The following is a 19001-nucleotide window of genomic DNA, read 5'->3' on the forward strand; positions in this document are numbered from 1 at the left end:
GCCTTACAGCCTGGTTACTCACGTTTAGCGCATGGATGGGTTTGGTGACATTGAACTTGTCCATGGTGGACAGGATGATGGAGGGTGTGGTCAGGAAAAACAGCCCCACAGAGAGAGTGAAGTTGATGCCCAGCCACTGGAACCACCAGCGGAAGCCCTGGATAGAGAGGTTCTTCCTGCAGAGAGAAAGACACAGGTCCTGGAGGCTTATCTCTCACACTCTGGCCACCTCTGACACTAATGGCCTCCATAGCTTAGCAGGGTCAGAAGGTCAAATTTAGGCAAGGTGAGAGACTAGACTGAGGGCCCTGACTGAGGGACTTTTTTTTTTTTTTTTTTGCTTTTTAGGGCAGCGCTCATAGTATATGGATGTTCCCAGGCTAGGGGTCAAATCAGAGCTGTAGCTGCCAGCCACATCCACAGCAATGCGGGATCCAAACTGCATCTGTGACCTACACTGCAGCTCATGGCAACTTCGGATCTTTAACCCACTGAGCAAGGCCAGGGACCGAACCTGCAACCTTATGGTTCCTAGTCGGATTCGTTTCCGCTGCGCCAGGATGGGAAGTCCCTTCTTTTACTTTTTTAATGCGGCTTAAAGGAAATTTAAAATTACATACAAGAGTTCCCATTGGGGCTCAGCGGTAACAAACCAACTAATATCCCTGAGAATACAGGTTCAATCCCAGACCTCGTTCAGTGGGTTAAGGATACGGCATTGCCGTGAGCTGTGGTGTAGGTCACAGACGTGGCTTGGATCCCACATTGCTGTGGCTGTGGCGTAGGCCCACAGCTGTAGCTCCAATTCGATCCCTAGCCTGGAAACCTCCATATGCTGTGAGTGCGGTCCTAAAAAGACCTTAAAAAAAAAAATGCATCTGTAGCTCCCACTATAATCCTACTGGACACTGCTGATGTCAGAGAGTAACACCGGAGGAAAGTGATCTGTGTGGACACACCCCCACCTGAGCCCAAGGGGTGCAGGAGAGTGTGTCTCCCTGAGTGCCAGGTCACACCTGTGCTTCCAGGTGCCCTGGGCAGACCCCACCCCAGCATGCCCAGGCCTCTTCCCGCCCTTTCCCGCCCCTTCTCACCAGCAGATGTCCTCCGGGTACGAGGCGAAGGTGACCGTCCACTTGGAGATGCACAGATCCCTGCCGTAGGAGGACGGCTGTGGCTCACCTTTGCACTGAAGGCCCTGACACTTGCAGGCGTTGAAGTCTTTCAGGATGCTGCCGGGAAATGCAGAGATGGCCAGGGTCCAGACCCCCTCGGGGTACCACGTAGGCACGTGGCGAACAGGATGGGGTGAGAGAGGGAGCCCTGAGGCAGAGGGCCTCAGCTTGAGTTAGTTTATTTATTTATTTTGCTTTTCAGCGCCACACTGAGGCATATGGAAGTTTCCAGGCTAGGGGTCAAATTGGAGCTGGAGCTGCCAGCTACAGCCACGGCAATGCCAGATTCAAGCCACATCTGCGACCTACCCCACAACTCACAGCAATGTCAGATCCTTAACCCACTGAGTGAGGCCAGGGATCAAACCCACATCCTCATGGATCCTAGTCAGGTTTGTAATCGCTGAGCCACGGAGGGGACCCCAATTATTAGTTTATTATCATTAACGCTACGAAAGAGATGCCGTTCTTAGCACACCGCGGGCCGCATTTTGTTTCACCCTCAGGTTACCAGTCGGGGATTACCAGCCCTATTTACAGCCGAGGAAACGGAGGCTCTTCAAGTTAGGTCTGCACCCCACCTGTCTGACTCCAGCTCCCTCGTGCTGTTTGCACTGCCCCACCACGGGCTCCTCCTTGCGGCTACCCTCTGCCCTGTCCGTGAAGCTGGACTCCAGCCTCCACCTGCTGCTGATGGGGGCCCTGCCTTTCCACTCCCCCACCTCTTTCCAGGCCCCACAGCAGCATCCGACTGCACTACCTGTGCCTCCAAGACGTCCCTCCCTAGGACTCCCACTCCACCCTTGCCACTCCCCTGCCCTTTTTTTCTTTCTTCTTTTAGGGCCACACCTGTGGCACATGGAGGTTCCCAGGCTAGGGGTACAATCAGAGCTGCAGCTGCCAGCCTACACCACAGCCACAGCAACATGGGATCTGAGCTGCGTCTGCGATCTACACCACAGCTCACGGCAACGCCAGATCCTTAACCTACTCAGCAAAAGGCCAGGGATTGAACCCACGTCTTCATGGTTACTCATCAGGCTTGCAACCTGCTGAGCCACAACGGGAACTCCCTCTCTCTCCCTTCAGTGACCCACCAAGACCCCACCAAGCCCCCTCCTTCTGGTCTTAGAACATGTTCCCTTTCCACTGACCTCGGCTCTACCCGGCCTCTCCTCAGGGTCTGTGGGGCCTATCCAGGAATCTATTCCCAGGGTTCATGATGCTCGAAGCAGGGACGGCCAGGGAAGGAGCATTTGCTGGGCTGTCCCCTTTCTGCATCTCTCCCCCAACCCCCTCGCCTGCTTCCCCCAAGGCGAGAGGATGCGGAGCTCCCAGGTATGAAGGTGTTTCATGAGCTAGAACCCATGCCGAGGTGCCCTGTGAAAATCCACTCCCCTGGGCCAGGCTCTCAGCAGCAGGGAGCACCTGGATGCCCGGGGGGTCCCCCCACAGCCGTGCCTTTGGAGGAAAATGGGAAGGCCAGGCACCTAAGGAGGCCCTGTGGTCCCAGAGCTGATCTAAGAAGCAAGGCGGTGTCCATCTCACCCAGCAGAACACTGGAACACAGAGGCTGCAGGCTCCCTGGGGCAGCTGGTGTGAGCCTGGCAGTGGGGGAAGGTCACCTCACAGAGAGGGGCTCAGCCAGCATCACTCAGGCCCAGCTGTCGCAGAAACACGTGCCGGGCTCGCCAAGGGAGTGAGTGTGGGTGGCCACCCCTCCCCCAGCCACACCCAGAGAAGGAGATGGAAATGCCAGAAACAAACCCCTCGATGGCAAGTTGGCTGTACCATCTCCATCCAAGAGGGACAGCAAGTTATCTGGAAGGTGACGCGGGACTCAGCTGAGAAAGGGCCTGGGATGTGCCCATACTCACTAGGTGGCCATGGACTTCTCCTGGAAGGTGACGAAGGCCAGTCCCAGGGGCTGGTCCTGGACCCTGCACTCCTCCTCCGTGATCCTCTCCATCAGCCTGGCCTTCAGGCGCGTGTAGTATGCAATGGCATCCTCCTGCCGGAAGACACACCGTCTTGTGAGCTCGTGGCCCTGTGCAGGCGTTGGGGACCTGGCGCCAGGCTCCCGGCCAGGGTGCAGTCCTCACCCACTCACAGCCCCGCACTTCGCAGCAGCAGAACTGGCCGCAGGGTTTGGGGTTGATGAGGGTCCGCTGGCCTGTCTTCACCTGTAGGTTCGTGTAATAGGTCAGGCTCTTCTCTGTCTTCTTTCTGCAGCAGAAGGGACAAACTTCAGTCTCCCAATCCCCACGCCTCCCGTCAACCACTGGTCACCACCAGAACCAGGAGCTCAGCTTTCTAAACAAGAAAGGGGCTGGCGATCCCTTATGACACAACGACTTAAGGATCTGGCGCTGTTGCTGCAGTGGCTCGTCACTGTTGTGGTACAGGTTTGATCCCTGGCCTGGGAATTCCCACATGCCACAGGTGCAGCCAAAAAATTAATAAAAAATAAATAGGGAGTTCCTGTTGTAGCTCAGCAGTAACAAACCTGACCAGTATCCATGAGGATGCAGGTTCAATCCCTGGCCTTGCTCTGTAGGTTAAGGATCTGGCATTGCTGTGAGCTGTGATGTAGGTCGCAGATATAGCTTGGATGTGGCATTGCTCTGGCTGTGGCATAGGTCGGCAGCTATAGCTCCAATCCGATCCCTAGCCTGGGAACTTCCATATGTCGCAGGTGTAGCCCTGAAGAGCAAAAAATAAAATTAAAGTAAAATTAAATTAAAATAAGAAAGGGACACAGCCACCCTCCTCCCTCCTCTGCTGGGAATCTCAGGCCAGCAAGGAGGGTGGGCATCTCCGAGGGGGAAGGAGTCTTAACCCACATGCACCTGCCCTGCCAGCCCTTCCTTACCTCTCCTTGCACAGGTAAATCAGCTTGGCCACGTTGTAGCACAGCTGGACCTCCACCACTTCGCACGTGGGATATGCGTCCCTGTGCCCAGGATGGGCCGGAGGCAAAAGACGGACATTGGAAAAGGGGACCCCACCCCGCCCCAGGCAGGGGAGACCCACCCCTCTCCCTGGGCCTCCAAGGGTGGCAGCGCGATCATGCTGTTCATTTCTGCACAAGCCGAGACCTCTTTTCTGTCTTTTACCAAAAGGGGAATTTTTCAAATATAATACAAATAGGCTTAAAAACATTTTTTTAAAGTTTAATGGCAGGAAAGTAACTGCCTGAAACCAACACGTTTATATCCACTTGGCTTTAAATCCATTGGTGCTTCTCCTGGAAAAAACCTAACACTATTCATTACCTCCTCTACCCACACGAAGGAATACATTTACTCTCTCTACCTTGGACCATCACTGAAGTCCTATTCAGTTTGTGATCTTTTTGAAGATCACGTCTGATGAAAGCCAAGGAGGCTCAGGCCAGTCAATGTCTCCAGGTGCATTAACAATGAGTAAAACACTCTAAGTACACTGTCCGTACACTTACTATTGGCCGGGCACTGTTAGAGCGTTCATTTCTTTAATCCTCACCATAACCTGGGAGGTTTTGTCCCCATTTTACAGGCAAGGCAATAAGAGCCAAAGAAGTAAAATGACTTGTGCCCAAGGTCACATGGCTAGTGAGTGTCTGAGCCGGGAAGTGAATCTAGGTGGCTCAGCTCCAGAGCCCATGTTTACTGCAGCCACCATCGAATGCTTCCTCGCCATATCCACAAAACTGTACCCACAACTCCTGGGCATTTCTGGGCCGTGTACATCCCCACCTACTACGAGCCAGGCACCAGGTACCGGAGATGGCACTGGGATAAGTTTATATTTTCGTGACAAAGAGGCCTCTCACAGACATGTCGGACATTCAACTGCTCAGTAGGACAATTTCAGGTCCCAACAAAAGCTTTGAGGACGAGAACAAGAGTATACACATCCCGGCTACAAGGCAGAGTCACACATCAATCCCCAGGGACTGCAGCAGTGGTCCCTAAAAGGGCTTTTGAAACAGGAGAAAGTGTGATTCACTGTTTGGAAACAAGGGGACTTTTTCTTTTCTCTCTCTCTCTCTTTTTTTTTTTTTTTTTTTGTCTCTTTGCCATTTCTCGGGCCACTCCTGCGGCATATGGAGGTTTCCAGGCTAGGGGTCCAATCGGAGCCACAGCTGCCAGCCTACGCCAGAGCCACAGCAACGCAGGATCCGAGCCACGTCTGCGACCTACACCACAGCTCTCGGCAATGCCAGATCGTTAACCCACTGAGCAAGGCCAGGAATGGAACCCGCAACCTCATCGTTCCTAGTCGGATTCGTTAACCACTTTTCTCTTTAAGATAACATATTAAGTGGAGTTACTGTTTCCAAATATTGCCTGGCAGGCAACTCTGGGGAGCTGCTAAAGGAATAGAGAAAGGATCCCAACATCCAGTGTTTACATTTAAAAGAATATTTCTAAAATACCTGGAGTTTCTGAAACAGAGGTGACTCCATGCATTTTAAGCATTTGTTTTACAATTCTGTTTATACTAAAAATTTGCTTAGCATGTTTTCTTCATAAAGAGTGCAAAGCTAAGCCATAGCCAATCCCTAACCCCTACTACAAATTAGTGACTGCTGAGGAGAAATGAATACAGACTGAAACCTTAGCTCCCCAGCAGGGGTTCAAGCCCTTTAGCCCAGTGTCCCGAGAGCCTTCCCCTCCTGCTCTCCCCCAGCCATCCCCTTCCCTGCTGCTCCCTCCGATGCCCTGCATTCACCGGCACCTGACCCAGTTTGCTTCTCAGAGGAAAGCTCTCCCTCTAGCCTCCACATGCAGGAATCCTTGGCACAGGTGCTCAGAGGAGACTTCCAGAAAAGAGGGTCTACCAGAAGAGCAGTGAGTGAGCTCTAGGAGCTCCCTCAGGCGACACCTGCTGAGTAGATGGATGAACCTCGAAATGCACCGCCAAGCCCAGGTCCTGCCTAAGACTGTTCTCCCTCTGGTGTCCCCTACTCTGCAAAGCTGTCGCTGAGAAGCCCAGGGAAAGCCCTTTCTCTTCCCATGAGCTCTCAAGATGCTTATCTGACCTGTACTCTGGCTCCTGTGCTCCCATGGGCAGCTTGGCTACGGGAAGGAGACGCGCCACCCCGGCCCGGCCCCGCCCTTGCAGCCCCAGCACACCCCGCCCACGGCAGCATCCGATGCTCTGCTGCTGACGCAAATCCTTCGAGGACCTCCGTGAGGGTCCAAGCGGAAGACAGAGCGCTCATCTGAGGCACGCATCGCCCGGAAGCGGATCTCTCCCTGCTCCTCCCCCCGGAAGTGGCCCTGCTCACCGGAAGTGGCTCTCCACGGTCTCCTTCTTGGCGTTTTTGGGGAGTCCTGTGATGAACAGGGTTCGTCTCACCTGCCAGAGACACACATCAGGGAGAAAAGTCACCAGAGCAAGCCAGGCTGTCTGCTAACACCCGGCTCAAGCCTCGCGGAAGAAAACAATGGGGACTCAGAAGGCCAGTACTTTCCTTCCTGACCCAGCAGAGGCCTGAAGCCCGTTATTTATAAAGCATCTTTTAGGGGAGTTCTGGTTGTGGTGCAGGGGAAGCGAATCCAAGTAGGAACCATGAGGATGCGGGTTCAATCCCTGGCATCACTCAGTGGGTTAAGGATCCGGTGTTGCCGTGAGCTGTGGCGTAGGTCGCAGACGTGGCTCGGATCCAGCGTTGCTGTGGCTGTGGTGTAGGGAGGCAGCTGCAGCTCTGATCCGACCCCTAGCCTGGGAACCTAATATGCCGCAGGTGCGGCCCTGAAAGGCAAAAAAAAAAAAAAAAAAAAGTCTCTTTTAGGAAGTTAAGAATACATTTGCAAAGCCATTTCTTTGAGCCTACCTCTTTGCATGACAAGAGGGTGAGAAATATCCCAGGGAAGGGAAGGGACTTAGATGAGGTTATAGAACAGATCACAGGAGGACCCAGGCCTGGAACCTAGTGATTGAAACTTCCCCTCCCTGTCAAGGTGTGGGTTCCCAAGAGAAAGGAAGCTTCTCTCACCCCAAAGGCCTTGGAAGTTACTTGGAATCAGTAACTACAAACCCAAACTCCACACATCTAAAGGCTAGTTAGCAAAACAGGCAGAAATATCCAAATCCTAAAACAATCTATCAGATTGGGGGTAGGGCACATGGAGCTCCCGAGCCAGAGATCAGATCCCAGCCACAGTCTTGACCTAAGCGGCAGCTGCAGCAATGCCAGATCCTTAACCCACTGTACCAGGGCCAGGTATCAAACCGGCATCCCAGCGCTTACAAGACACTGCCGATCTTGTTGCGCCATGGTGGGAACTCCCAAGAAAAACCCATCTGAAATGCCAATTCGGAGCACACACATGCAAAGCAGAGGCCCCTCCTTATGTGCACGGCCATCGTGGTCCTGGGGAAAAAGCCTGGCGCCACTCCTTTCCAGCTCCCACCAGAGACCCTCCCCAGCACACGCCCAGCGCCAGCCTCACTCACCAGGCTCTCCTCTTTGTACTTGATGGACTGGGTGTGGTGCCGCATGAAGCCCACGGTGAGAATGAGGTAAATGATAGCGAAGACGGTGTGCAGCCAAAGGAGGTTGTTGCTGGGGGAGGGGGGGACACCTCGGGCCATCAGGGCTGGGCTCCCAGGCAGGGGGTGGGGGTGCAAAGGCTGGGCTTGGTTACCCTCATGGCACTAAGCTGAGGGCCAGTGGCTTCATCACAATGGATTGGCCAAGGCCCCTTTAGAGAGGGCACCGTTCTGACGAATGAACCCCAGACCCACAGGGTCCTCCATATCTCCTAAAACCCACTGCAAAACAACCGCTGCCTGGGGCGTGCCCATGCCCACAGCCCGCAACAGGTACTAGCGGCAAAGAGGCTTCTAGACGTTAACCTGCCGCTGTGGACTAACCACCTCTGGCCTCCCCTTGGTCCCACCCATCAGCCCCCTCGTGCCCTCCCACCTTGTACTCACTCAGTCTGTAGGTTTGCAATTGTGGTCCTCCCAAAGCTGAAAGGGTCTTTGTCTGCAGAAAAGCACAGATACTTAGTTCCAGGGTCACCCTAAGCAAGTGGGAGGGGGGCAAAACCAGCCTTGAGGGTCTTCCTCTTGTGGCGCAGCGGCAATGAACCCGACTAATGTTTATGAGGACACAGGTTCGATCCCTGGCCTTGCTCAGTGGGTTAAGGATCTGGCTTTGCTGTGAGCTATGGTGTAGGCCAGCAGCTGCAGGTCGGATACAACCCCTAGCCTGAGAACCTCCATATGCCGAAGGTTCAGCCCTAAAAGCAAAAAAACAAAAAACAAAAAACAAAAACAAAAAGCCAGCCTTGGTTTGGGGAGCTCTGCCACCAAAAGAGGAGCACAAGTGATTCAGACCAGTCAGAGGACAGGGATGCCCATCCAGCCTTTTCAGAGCTACACCAACCAAGGCCTCTGCTTTACCCCAAGACTCTCCCTGACAACTTCTTCTCAACATGCCATGTGGGTAAGGTAAAACTTGAACTCATCTTGCTTTGAGATCCTTGTGGCATTCCTTGAGAGATCTAGAAACATCCTAAGCTGTTCCCCAAACCATAACTGGGAATCACTGGCTGTAGGAAGTGGATTCGTGGTGGCACTTTGGATGCTGGATTCCTGCGGGTGCTTGGAAATGGAATTCCATGCTCTGGTTTCCACTGTGAGCATCACAGACATCTTCTGGATCTACTAGTGTGGTCTCCTGATTTGGGTGGGGGCGGGAGACTATAAAACACCCTCTGAAAGCCCCTGATTTTATAAGTCTTGGAGTCTTTGTCCTACTTAGATATTAGGGGCCCCAGCTCTTGGCCCAGGTTTGGGGTGGATTCTTCTTCAGATCTTTAATCAGATAGGAAAGTTCAGAAAGTCACCCTGGACTCCTCACCTCTGCATCCGAGCAGGAATCCTGGGGATTTTTTTTTTTTTTTTTTTTTGTCTTTTTAGGGCTGACCTGAGGCAAATGGCAATTCCCAGGCTAGGGTTCAAATGGAAGCTGCAGCTGCTGGCCTAATGCACAGCCACAGCAACACCAGCTCTGAGCCTCGTCTGCAACCTACACCACAGCTCACGCCAATGCCGGATCCTTAACCCACTGAGCAAGGCCAGGGATCCAACCCGCATCCTCAGGGACACTGTGTCAGGTTCTTAACCCATGGAGCCACAAGGAGAACTCCGTGGGATTCTGATCCACCACAACGAGCCGCCTGCCTGGGGGCTACTGCTCTGCCCCAGGGCCCGACTCAGGCAGGATGAGGGGTCCTTACCCAGCAAGTTCCCCGAGAGGTTGACGGGCAGGATGACACAGAGCGACAAGGCGCTGACCACCACCAGCAGGAAGATGATGTGTCTCTGGAAGGACAAGTAGTGGATGGCGTCCTCCCCACACCACTCCAGGATCTGGTCGTCCCTGGCCAAGACACACATGGAGTCCTAATGAGGAGGGGTAACAGGCTGGGCCCCTGGGACCTTGCACAGAGGCGCTCATTTAATCTTCATGATCGTCCTGTGACTCTATCTCCATTTTTTTTACGGATGAGGAAACAGAGGTGTAGAAAAATCACATGAACTTTTAGAGCACCCAGCTTATAATAGCAGAGCCATGACGGGAACTCCAGAGCCTGCCTTCCAGCCCCCACCCCACACTCCTGGACAAAGGAACTCGTCACTGCCCCATCTTATGTCTCTAGAAACATCTATGCCCACATTTGTCCTGCGGTGAGGTATGTAAATGCAATTAGCCCTCAGCCCTTTCCTGCCTTTTTTTTTTTTTGGTTGCTTTTGTTTGTTTTGTTTGTTTAGGGCGGCACCCATAGCATATGCAAGTTCCCAGGCTACAGGTTGAAGTGGAGCTGTAGCTGCTGGCCTATGCCAACAGCCACAGCAGCACAGGATCCGAACCACATCTGTGACCTATACCGCAGCTCATGGCAACGCCAGATCCTTAACCCACTGAGCGAGGCTAGGGATTGAACCCGTGTCCTCATGGATATTACTCAGATTTGTTTCCACTGAGCCATATGGGAACTCTCCAGTTTTCCTTCTAAATAAACCACCAAAATGCACACACTTTGCCACGGTACATGCTTCTTAAACAAATATTGGTGAAGATTAAACCCTAAAAAAAATGAACAATTTTCATCAACAGTTTTTCTTGAGACACCCCTCTGATTTCCCTGTCTTGCTGAGGAAAAGCAATTCAGAAGGAAACTGAGAGGCCCCTTTAAATGTCTCTTGTACTGTGGGCCATGAGCAGCTGTTAAAATTTAATTGCAGCCTTAAAAAAAAAGTCAAAGGGTAGGCCTTTCTGTGGCAGGAAGAGACGAAGAAAAAACACTGGGAGCTGAAGTGAAAAAATATGTCTGGTATAGATAGGGCACTAAATGACAAAGCAGACTACACGGCTGTGTGGCCCCCCTCAGTGAGAACTGAGGTCCCCACAGAGAGGGCTGGGCAGAGACACAGGACAACAGAAACAGTGGGCATGGGCCGCAGGTGCAAACTGTGAGCAGCCCTTGCTGGTTACCATGAAGATGATGAGTCCAACTTTCTGGTTTTGCCCTCGCCCAATCCAGGCGGAGACTGGGGGCCACAGCCCAGGGGTTGGGGAGTGGCCCGAGTCCCAACCTGCAGTGCCATGGAGGGGCCGAGCACAGGAAGACATGCCCAGGGCATCTTTCAGAGGTGAGGTTAGGGGGGACTTCAACTTTCTTACTGATTCTTATCTGTAAGTGATGGACTTCTTGCACAGAGCGTGTATCACTTCCAGCACCAGCAGGAAATGCATCCTACTGACATGACTTTGTGGTAGGCAGGGACAGGTGAGCTTAGCAAGGCCACCTCTTCCGCCTCTGTCCCCTCCTCCCTCCTGCTCCAGACCGGAGTCCACTGGCTGCTTCCACACAAACGGCCTCCTGCCAGTTCCCCTGGGAACAAGTCTCACCAACCTCGACTGTTTATCCCATGCTCTCACACGTACTAATTCATTTGAATTAGGCAGAACAGGTGCTATCCCTAGCCCCCTTTTATAGTTGGGGAAACAGGCCCAGAGAGAGAGATTTACCCCAAGCCCTTTAACTACCACATTTTTTTTCCTTTTTTTTTTTTTTTTTTTTTTGCTACAACCGTGGCATGCGGACATTCCAGGGCCAGGGATCACACCTGTGCCAGAGCAGTGACAATGCCAAATCCTTAACCTGCGGGACCACCCGCAGACTCCCCAACTACCACATTTCTAAGATTTTCTTTTCCTATTTCAACACCTCTGAAATGGGCGGCACACTGTATCCTAGCTGATCACGGCATGACAGGCAGCATTTTCTCCCTCTTGGTTCTGTATAAAATAACATGCCTCTTCCAGCCATGGCTTCTCAGACTGGCTAGGATCCAGCCACAGGCAGCAGGGCTGAGACCCACATCGTGGCTTTGCCCCCAGGTGACTAACTGGCTTCTAATCACCAAGCACCTCGTTCAGGATTTCTCTCCAGGGGGCCCAGGTTTTGCAAAAAAAGAAAACTTTTAACCAAAATTGCTGTACATATGAGGCATTCATTATCTCCCTACTTCTCACTAATTCAAAGACACATGACACTGGAAGAGCTTCCATCCAAATATATGAGTGTTATAGAATAAGCAGATCTGGAGTTCCCATTGTGGTGCAGAAGAAGCAAATCTGACTAGGTACCATGATATTTCGGGTTTGATCCCTGGCCTCAGTGGGTTAAGGATCCGGTGTTGCTGTGACCGTGGGGTGGGCCAGCAGCTGTAGCTCTGATTGGACCCCTAGCCTGGGAACCTCCACATGCTTCAGGTACGGCCCTAAAAAGCCAAAAAACAAAAAAAACCCCACAAGAATCAGCAGATCTAATCCCTGCCTAAAGCAAAAAGGAAAAAAAAAAAAACCTTTAATTAGCTTGCCCAGGGCTGCCAGGCCACCTTTAATCTCTGCCCCCATAAACTGCTTTGAGCCTGAACTGAAAACTATGAGACTCTTAGCTCAAGATCAGGCATCCTGGCTCTCTCCTCCTGATTGGCCGAACGTCCAAACACACCCACCCAAAGACACGCCCCCCCCCCCCCCCCCCCAGCCACCTGCAGGGTACTTACTGCAGGCGGAAGATTGCAGTCAGCCAGGGGCAGCATCCCTAGAATCAGAACAAGGATTAGCATCCTCTGCTGTTTTTCCGAGGCAGATATATCATCATCTTTGACAGTAAACGGCCTCCTGTTTTATCAAAACAGTGCTCTTGTCTCAAATTCAGCAGGCAACCCTCTTGTCCCAAACGGCGTGCTCCCCATCTTTGGTCACATGCATCCTGTGCCTGGAACTCTTGTGCAAACCCCTGAAGTCTTGACAGTTTGTGGATTCAATAGGCTCCTGGGTCAAACCGTGAATAGCTGGTCAAAGATCAGGGCCAGTCTGGAGAAGCTGACCAGGGCTTCTGTTTGTTTCAAAATGACTGAATGAGATGCAGGACAAGGCGAGGAAACAGGCCCACTCATTCAGACAGTTCCCTGGAGGGGGATTTATTGAGGGAAAGGGTGTCTTGGGTCTTATCGTCCATCACATCTCCTCAACTTAATACCCCCTTAAAGCTGGACTGTCACCTGGCTGTGAAACACAAATATTTGCTCGTCATTCATTCCACAGTTACTTAACACCTATTGGGTGTCAGGAGGTGGGGAACAGGGCTAGATAAGACACAGTTCCTGCCCACAGTGGGCTCATAAGCTAGTGAGCAAGTCAATATTTAACTGTCGCACAAAGCCCTAAGCATGATAACACAGCCCAGGGCTGCAGCCCTCGCCCAAGAATTAATCAAGTCTCAGGATGCTGGGTTATGAAGCCGCCATCTTCCCTGTGGCAGGTGTCTTTGTCAAAGCAGGGTAGCTTTCTCACCAGTAAGGATACTGAATTAGCAGCGAGGATACCGAGTTAGTGGAAAAACAGGAGCACAACTGCCCTTTCCCCACCGATTCATTACTGCTGGTCCCTGCAAACCCCTTCCCCCACCCCCAGCCACAGCTGCCCTGTAGGTACCAACCAGCTCGCTTTCAAAGTCCTGCTGTCCTGAGGAGGACGATGACAGCCTCTGGAATCTGGACTCACTAGAAACACAAAACGGAAAAATGGTGGATAGTTCTTTTAAAAGGTCTAAAAACTGGGAGTTCTGAGAGTTCCCATCATGGCTCAGTGGTAATGAACCCAACTAGTATCCATGAGGATGTGGGTTTGATCCCTGGCTTCGCTCAGTGGGTAAAGGTCTGGAGTTGCCATGTGCTGCAGTATAGGTTACAGATGCGGCTCAGGTCTGGGGTTGCTGTGGCTGTGGGGTTGGCCAATAGCTGTAGCTCCGATTGGCTCCCTAGCCTGAGACCTTCCACATGCTGAGGATGCAGCCCTAAAAATAAATAAATAAAAGGTCTAAAAACTTATGTCCGGTGTCTTGCTGCCTCTTAGAGCTCAGGACCAAAGCTACTAGCCCTCAGTGGCTGGGACAAAATATAACTCACTCTGCGAAAAATATAGGCAAGGGCCTTGACCATTCCAAGGTATGGTAAGATATAAGCCTCTGTGATGTGGCATAAACCACAGGGGTTAGGGCATTAGCAACCATCCTGTGCTCCACACCCTTGAACCTCAGCTCTGTGACTGGTCTACCAAGAGTGGTCTCCAAGTGTTGCCTGTTTACGATACTTCCCAACCGGGCAAATAAAACTTGGAATGGGGTTCCCACTGGCGCTCAGCAGGTTAAGAACCTGATTAATATCCATGAGAATGTGAGTTCGATCCCTGGCCTTGCTCAGTGGGTTAAGGAGCCAGTGCTGCCACACCTGAGGCCTAGGTGGAAACTGTGGCTTGGATCAGATCCTTGGCCCAGGAACCCCATATCCCATGGGGTGGCCAAAAAAGGAAAAAAAAAAACCTCGAAATAAATAGTGTATTTTATCAAATCTAAGATACCAGCGGTTGTCAAGGGCACCGTTATTTTATGAACTGCTAAGAAAGAAAAAATGTGGTCAATTAAACTATGACCACCACTGATTATAAGTTGCACCCAATTTCACAGATAAGCAAATGTCAAAAATGTACATTTTAGAGTTGATGACCTGGGACATTTTATGTTGTGGCATTTTAATCAGATCCTTTCTTCTGAGAAACCCATAAAAATGCCCTGAGCTCTGGGAATGTGAGCTGTTTGGCAGTATGTTAAGTTTTACTTCTTTTTTTGCTTTTTTTTAGGGCCACACCCGTGGCATATGGAGGTTCCCTGGCTAGGGGTTGTATCGGAGTTACAGCTCCCGGCCTACACCACAGGCACAGAAACACCGGATCCTTAACCCAAGCTTTACTTCTCTCTCTTCTCCTACTCTTGGCTCCCCCATCCCACTTCTAAGGGTGAAACTTAACTTCAAGGCCTTTCCAGAGAACTGCTTCATTTGACCTTCACCATGATCCTACAGGCAAGAAAGGGAAACAATCCAACAAGTTCAGGTCTTGACCAAGATCACCACGCAGATAGGGAGGCAGGGAGTCTCCGGATTTCTGAATGCTCTATGCCGCTGTAGTCCTCGCCCCCTGCCACCTCCGCTGGGGGGAGGGGGGGCAATGTGCCCCCAACACACCAGGTGTTTCCGCAAATCTCCCCCAGGAGTTCCCATCGTGGCTCAGTAGTTAGCGAATCCGACTAGGAACCATGAGATTGTGGGTTCGATCCCTGGCCTTGCTCAGTGGGTTAACGATCCGGCGTTGCCGTGAGCTATGGTGTAGGTTGCAGACGCAGTTTGGATCCTGCGTTGCTGTGGCTGTGGTGTAGGCCAGCGGCTACAGCTCTGATTCAATCCCTAGCCTGGGAACCTCTATATGCCATGGGTGTGGCCCTGGAAAAGACAAAAAGACCAAAAAAAAAAAAAAATCTCCCCCAGTCTAAGGCTAGCACATAGCCGAGCAAAAGGCTCCACCGCCTCACCCCAAGGCGTGGCTTTCACAAATGCAGAGCAGAGGCTGTGGGGAAAGAGGGGGTGGGTCCCCCTCCCCTGCAGACCACGTTTCAACATGGGAGCTGAAGGTGGAGCAAGAGTTGGGGAGGCTCTGTGGGGCAACAGCGGGGGTCCGCCTGGGGAACTGCAGGGGAGGCTTGGGCGAGGTAGGACGCATTTTCCCCACTTGCTTCCTCTTACACATCTCACACAAGATCCTGGGGTGTGCAAGAGCCAGCTGGGGCTGGACATTCCAGATGCAGCTCTGGAACTCATGTGACCCCTTCAGGTGATGGGTGCAGAGGGCCGGCAGGGCCCAAAGTTACACGGAAGGACCCGAACCCCCACCATGGCAGACTGTGCTCTGGAACAGGCTGCCACAAACTGACTGATGAGGGCCACAGACAGCCCATCACACAGAGGACAAAGGGAGCATCTCACCTACGGCGCTGATGCCCGGCTCAATCCACCTCGCCTCATCCCAGCCCCGAGCTCATTAATTTCAAAGAGGCCTCCCTGGAATATGCTCAAGGCAAGAAAGCAGGCTGGCATTCTCCTCGGTTGATGAGGAGAGCCCTAAGTATCTACGGCGGCTAGATTTCCTCCGTAGCCCAAAGCAGAGGTTCAGGGCTGCAGCCAGCCCCAAGCCCCAAAGGAGAGCTGGGCAGGCGGGCCTAGGTTTTCACGGCCACAGTGAGGGGAATGAGGCCAACCTCATGCGTCTCTGGTACAGGCCAGGCAGTCCCTGATGAAAACAATCTGCATTAGCATGATGGGTGGACTGTGCCTGGTGGGCTTCACACACGCCCAGCCCAGCCCAGCCCAGTCTCTCTCCCACACACACTTTTTTTTTTCTTTTTTTAAAGGTCACACCTGCAGCATATGGAAGTTCCCAGGCCCGCTTACACCACAGCCACAGCAACACCTGATCCGAGCCCCATCTGTGACCTATGCCACAGCTCACGGCAACTCCAGATCTTTAAAACACTGAGTGAGACCAGGGATCAAACTCACACACTCGTGGATACTAGTCAGGTTCTTAACCCACTAAGCCTCAATGGGAACTCCCCACCCCACCCCTGACACATCTTTGAAGTGATGAATATTTTTTACCTGTCTGCTTCTGACACCAGGGCAATGCGGCCATAATCCCAGAATCTTCTTCTTATGATGGAAAATACCAATGTTAAAAACTATGAGTATAAAAAAAAAAAAAATTAGGGCATTCCTGTTTTGGCACAGCTGAAGTGAATCTGACTAGTATCCATGAGGACGCGGATTTGATCCCTGGCCTCGCTCAGTGGTTAAGGATCCAGCATTGTCTTGAGCCAAGGTGTAGGTAGCAGATGCAACTCAGATCTGGCATTGCTGTGGCAGTGTACAGTGTAGGCCGGCAGCTGCAGCTCCAATTCAGCTCCTAGCCTGGGAACCTCCATATCACACAGGTGCAGCCCTAAAAAGACAAAAACAACTAAAAGTAGAAAAGAAACCAGGTAAAAGCACACCGGATGGCTTCTACTTAGAAGAGACAGCTGTCTTAGGGGCAAAGCCCACCCATCCAGATACAAGGCTAGAAGAGCCAGAGAGGGCCCTGAGCTGCCCCAGGCCACACAGCTCAAAGGCTCCATGCTGTGCTCAACCCCTTCACTGGCTCCCATCCCCTGTGCCCAAGCCTCATAGGCTGTCAACACTGACACTGAGCCTGCCCTGGCACCCTCCTAGTCAAGCACTGGCGTCCTTTCCTTTACCCTCAAAGCAGCACCGACAGGGATGACCTGGCCTGCCTTCAGGGGCCTCTGAGCAGGAGGGCAATGTCTCCTCACAGCAGCCCTGGGACCAGCCCCCTTCTTCACTTTATACAGAATTTCTTTTTTCTTTTCAGGGCCACACCTGTGGCATATGGAAGTTCCCAGGCTCTGGGTCGAAGCAGAGCTGCAGCTGCCAGTCTACACCACAGCTGGCAGCAATGCCGCATCCTTCCCCACTGAGTGTGGCCAGGGATCGAACCCACATCCTCATGGATACTAGTCCGGTTCTTAACTCACTGAGCCACAACGGGAACTCCAAAGAGACACATTTTCGTCCTCATTTCCCTGCCTGCCCTAGTCAGGAACTTGGGTTTTCAATGTGAGTTTGGGAGCGCCAGCAGAATGTTCTCAAGGTGAATCTGGAAGTCGGCGATATTATTTTCAAAGGCAGTTGAGTCACGAGGGCTGCTCAGCAGGTGCCCACCCTCTCTGCCCCCGCTGCCGCCTCCTTGGCTGGAGTTCCCCATCCCTCTATGTCTTTCCAGGCCCCCTGGCTCTTATGTGGGTTCCCCCACCTCCCCCCATATCTTCCTGCAATTAAAAACCCACCCCCACCAACACACTTCACTGCACAGCGACTCTCTCTTCTCAACCAACCTTGTTCCAGACAAACCCACCTTTGTCTAGGAGGCTCCTCTCCTCCTCCCTCCAGACTCCCCCCACAACCCCCCGCCGAGGACGCAGGTCACAGCTCTAGGGCCGCCCTCCTCCATGAGTCCCGCTGACCCTCAAATCCACCACCAAAACCACCCCCAGCTACTCCCTCCTCTCAAGCAAGGCCAAGAGATACGACTGTTCTCAACCTCCAGATGGGTTTTGCCTCCAAGACCTGGGTTATCTGGCACTGAAAGAGCCTTTTTTTCAGACAAGCACCATGAGGAGCAGGCAGGTTCCCACATCCGTCCACAGAGTACCAATCATGTAGCAAAATTCTGATGCAACATTTTAGACCTTAATCCTGGGGAGGGAAACAGGAAGAGGAGCGGCAACTCCCTATCCCTCTTCCTTGAATATTTTTCCTGCAAGTAAACTTGGGTTTGATACCTGCCTCCTGCAGGGACTGGGGCCCTCAGGCTACCCTGACTCCCGACTCCAGACCCCACCAAGCCTCTGGCCCAAAGCGGACCAAGAGGTCTACCTCCTCGCCCCCTTGCCCCATGTACTCAGAGAACCAACCATCCCACGGGGCGCTGGGAAAAGCAGGGCCCCTGAGCCCCAGTAAATTTCACCGAGCAAGTGCAAGCAGGTCTAGGGAAGAAGATGGCATATTTCAAATTGAGGGGGGAAGTCTTTGGGAACAGGAGGTCTGAATTAAAGAAAGGCCACCTGTGAGGGTCAGCATGGATAAAGTGACATCAGCTTTCCCTAGTTTTCTCCACATCTGATCCTCTACAACATGAAGGGACCAAGGCCTTTTGTTTTTTTGGGGGGGGACGGGGGCAGCACCCGCAGCACATGGAGGTTCCCAGGCTAGGGGTCAAATTGGAGTTGTAGCCACCAGCCTACGCCACAGCCATGCCAGATCCGAGCCATGTCTGTGACCTACACCACAGCTCACGGCAATACTGGATCCTTAACCCACTGAGCGAGGCCAGGGATCAAACCTGCATCCTCGTGATTTCTAGTTAGATTCACTCCTGCTGAGCCATGATGGGAACTCCGGTTTTCTCCACGTCTGATCCTCTCCGAAGTCCAGGACTGCGGGTGGGATATTTCTACACTGGGCGTTGCCACTGCTTTAGTGGGAACCCACATGCTCCATTCACACCTCTCACCCCTTCCCGAGGGCCTCAGACACAGGGCGGGCCGATAACATAGTAACAATGGCAGTGATCTAAAGAGCGGTGTACCTTCTTTCCAAATATTGCCTCCTTTAACCTTTTCCAGTTCTCTGCGACGTCAGAATTATTACCTCCATTTTACAGAGCAAAAACTGATGCCCAGTGTCACATGCCCAAGGTGACAAAGCTGAGACTTGACTCCAGGGATGTCTGGCTCCTCACCTGAGCTTCCCAGAAAGCCCTGGGGATGGAGGCAGGGTGGGGAGTTAAATAAGTGACATGAT

General features: G+C 52.4%; 1 protein-coding gene across 7 annotated transcripts in view; it reads right to left on the bottom strand.

Moving 5' to 3' along the window:
- Positions 1-19001, bottom strand: part of TMEM63A (transmembrane protein 63A) — a 39801-nt gene that overhangs the window by 13711 nt on the left and 7089 nt on the right. For 6 of the 7 annotated variants that reach the window (XM_047755065.1, XM_047755064.1, XM_047755059.1 and 3 more), the window contains 12 exons: positions 16242-16321; positions 13193-13256; positions 12255-12292; positions 9416-9558; positions 8106-8157; positions 7623-7731; positions 6451-6521; positions 4048-4128; positions 3278-3401; positions 3053-3186; positions 1095-1232; positions 23-176 (listed from right to left, as the gene is read on the bottom strand). In XM_047755065.1, the coding sequence (XP_047611021.1) occupies positions 23-176; positions 1095-1232; positions 3053-3186; positions 3278-3401; positions 4048-4128; positions 6451-6521; positions 7623-7731; positions 8106-8157; positions 9416-9558; positions 12255-12292; positions 13193-13256; positions 16242-16321 (1188 nt within the window). The remainder of the gene's footprint in view (positions 1-22; positions 177-1094; positions 1233-3052; positions 3187-3277; positions 3402-4047; positions 4129-6450; positions 6522-7622; positions 7732-8105; positions 8158-9415; positions 9559-12254; positions 12293-13192; positions 13257-16241; positions 16322-19001) is intronic. The other variant, XM_047755066.1, reaches the window with a different exon arrangement.

This window comes from Phacochoerus africanus, chromosome 12 (genome assembly GCF_016906955.1).
Source record: "Phacochoerus africanus isolate WHEZ1 chromosome 12, ROS_Pafr_v1, whole genome shotgun sequence".
NCBI classification, from domain to species: Eukaryota; Metazoa; Chordata; class Mammalia; order Artiodactyla; family Suidae; genus Phacochoerus; species Phacochoerus africanus.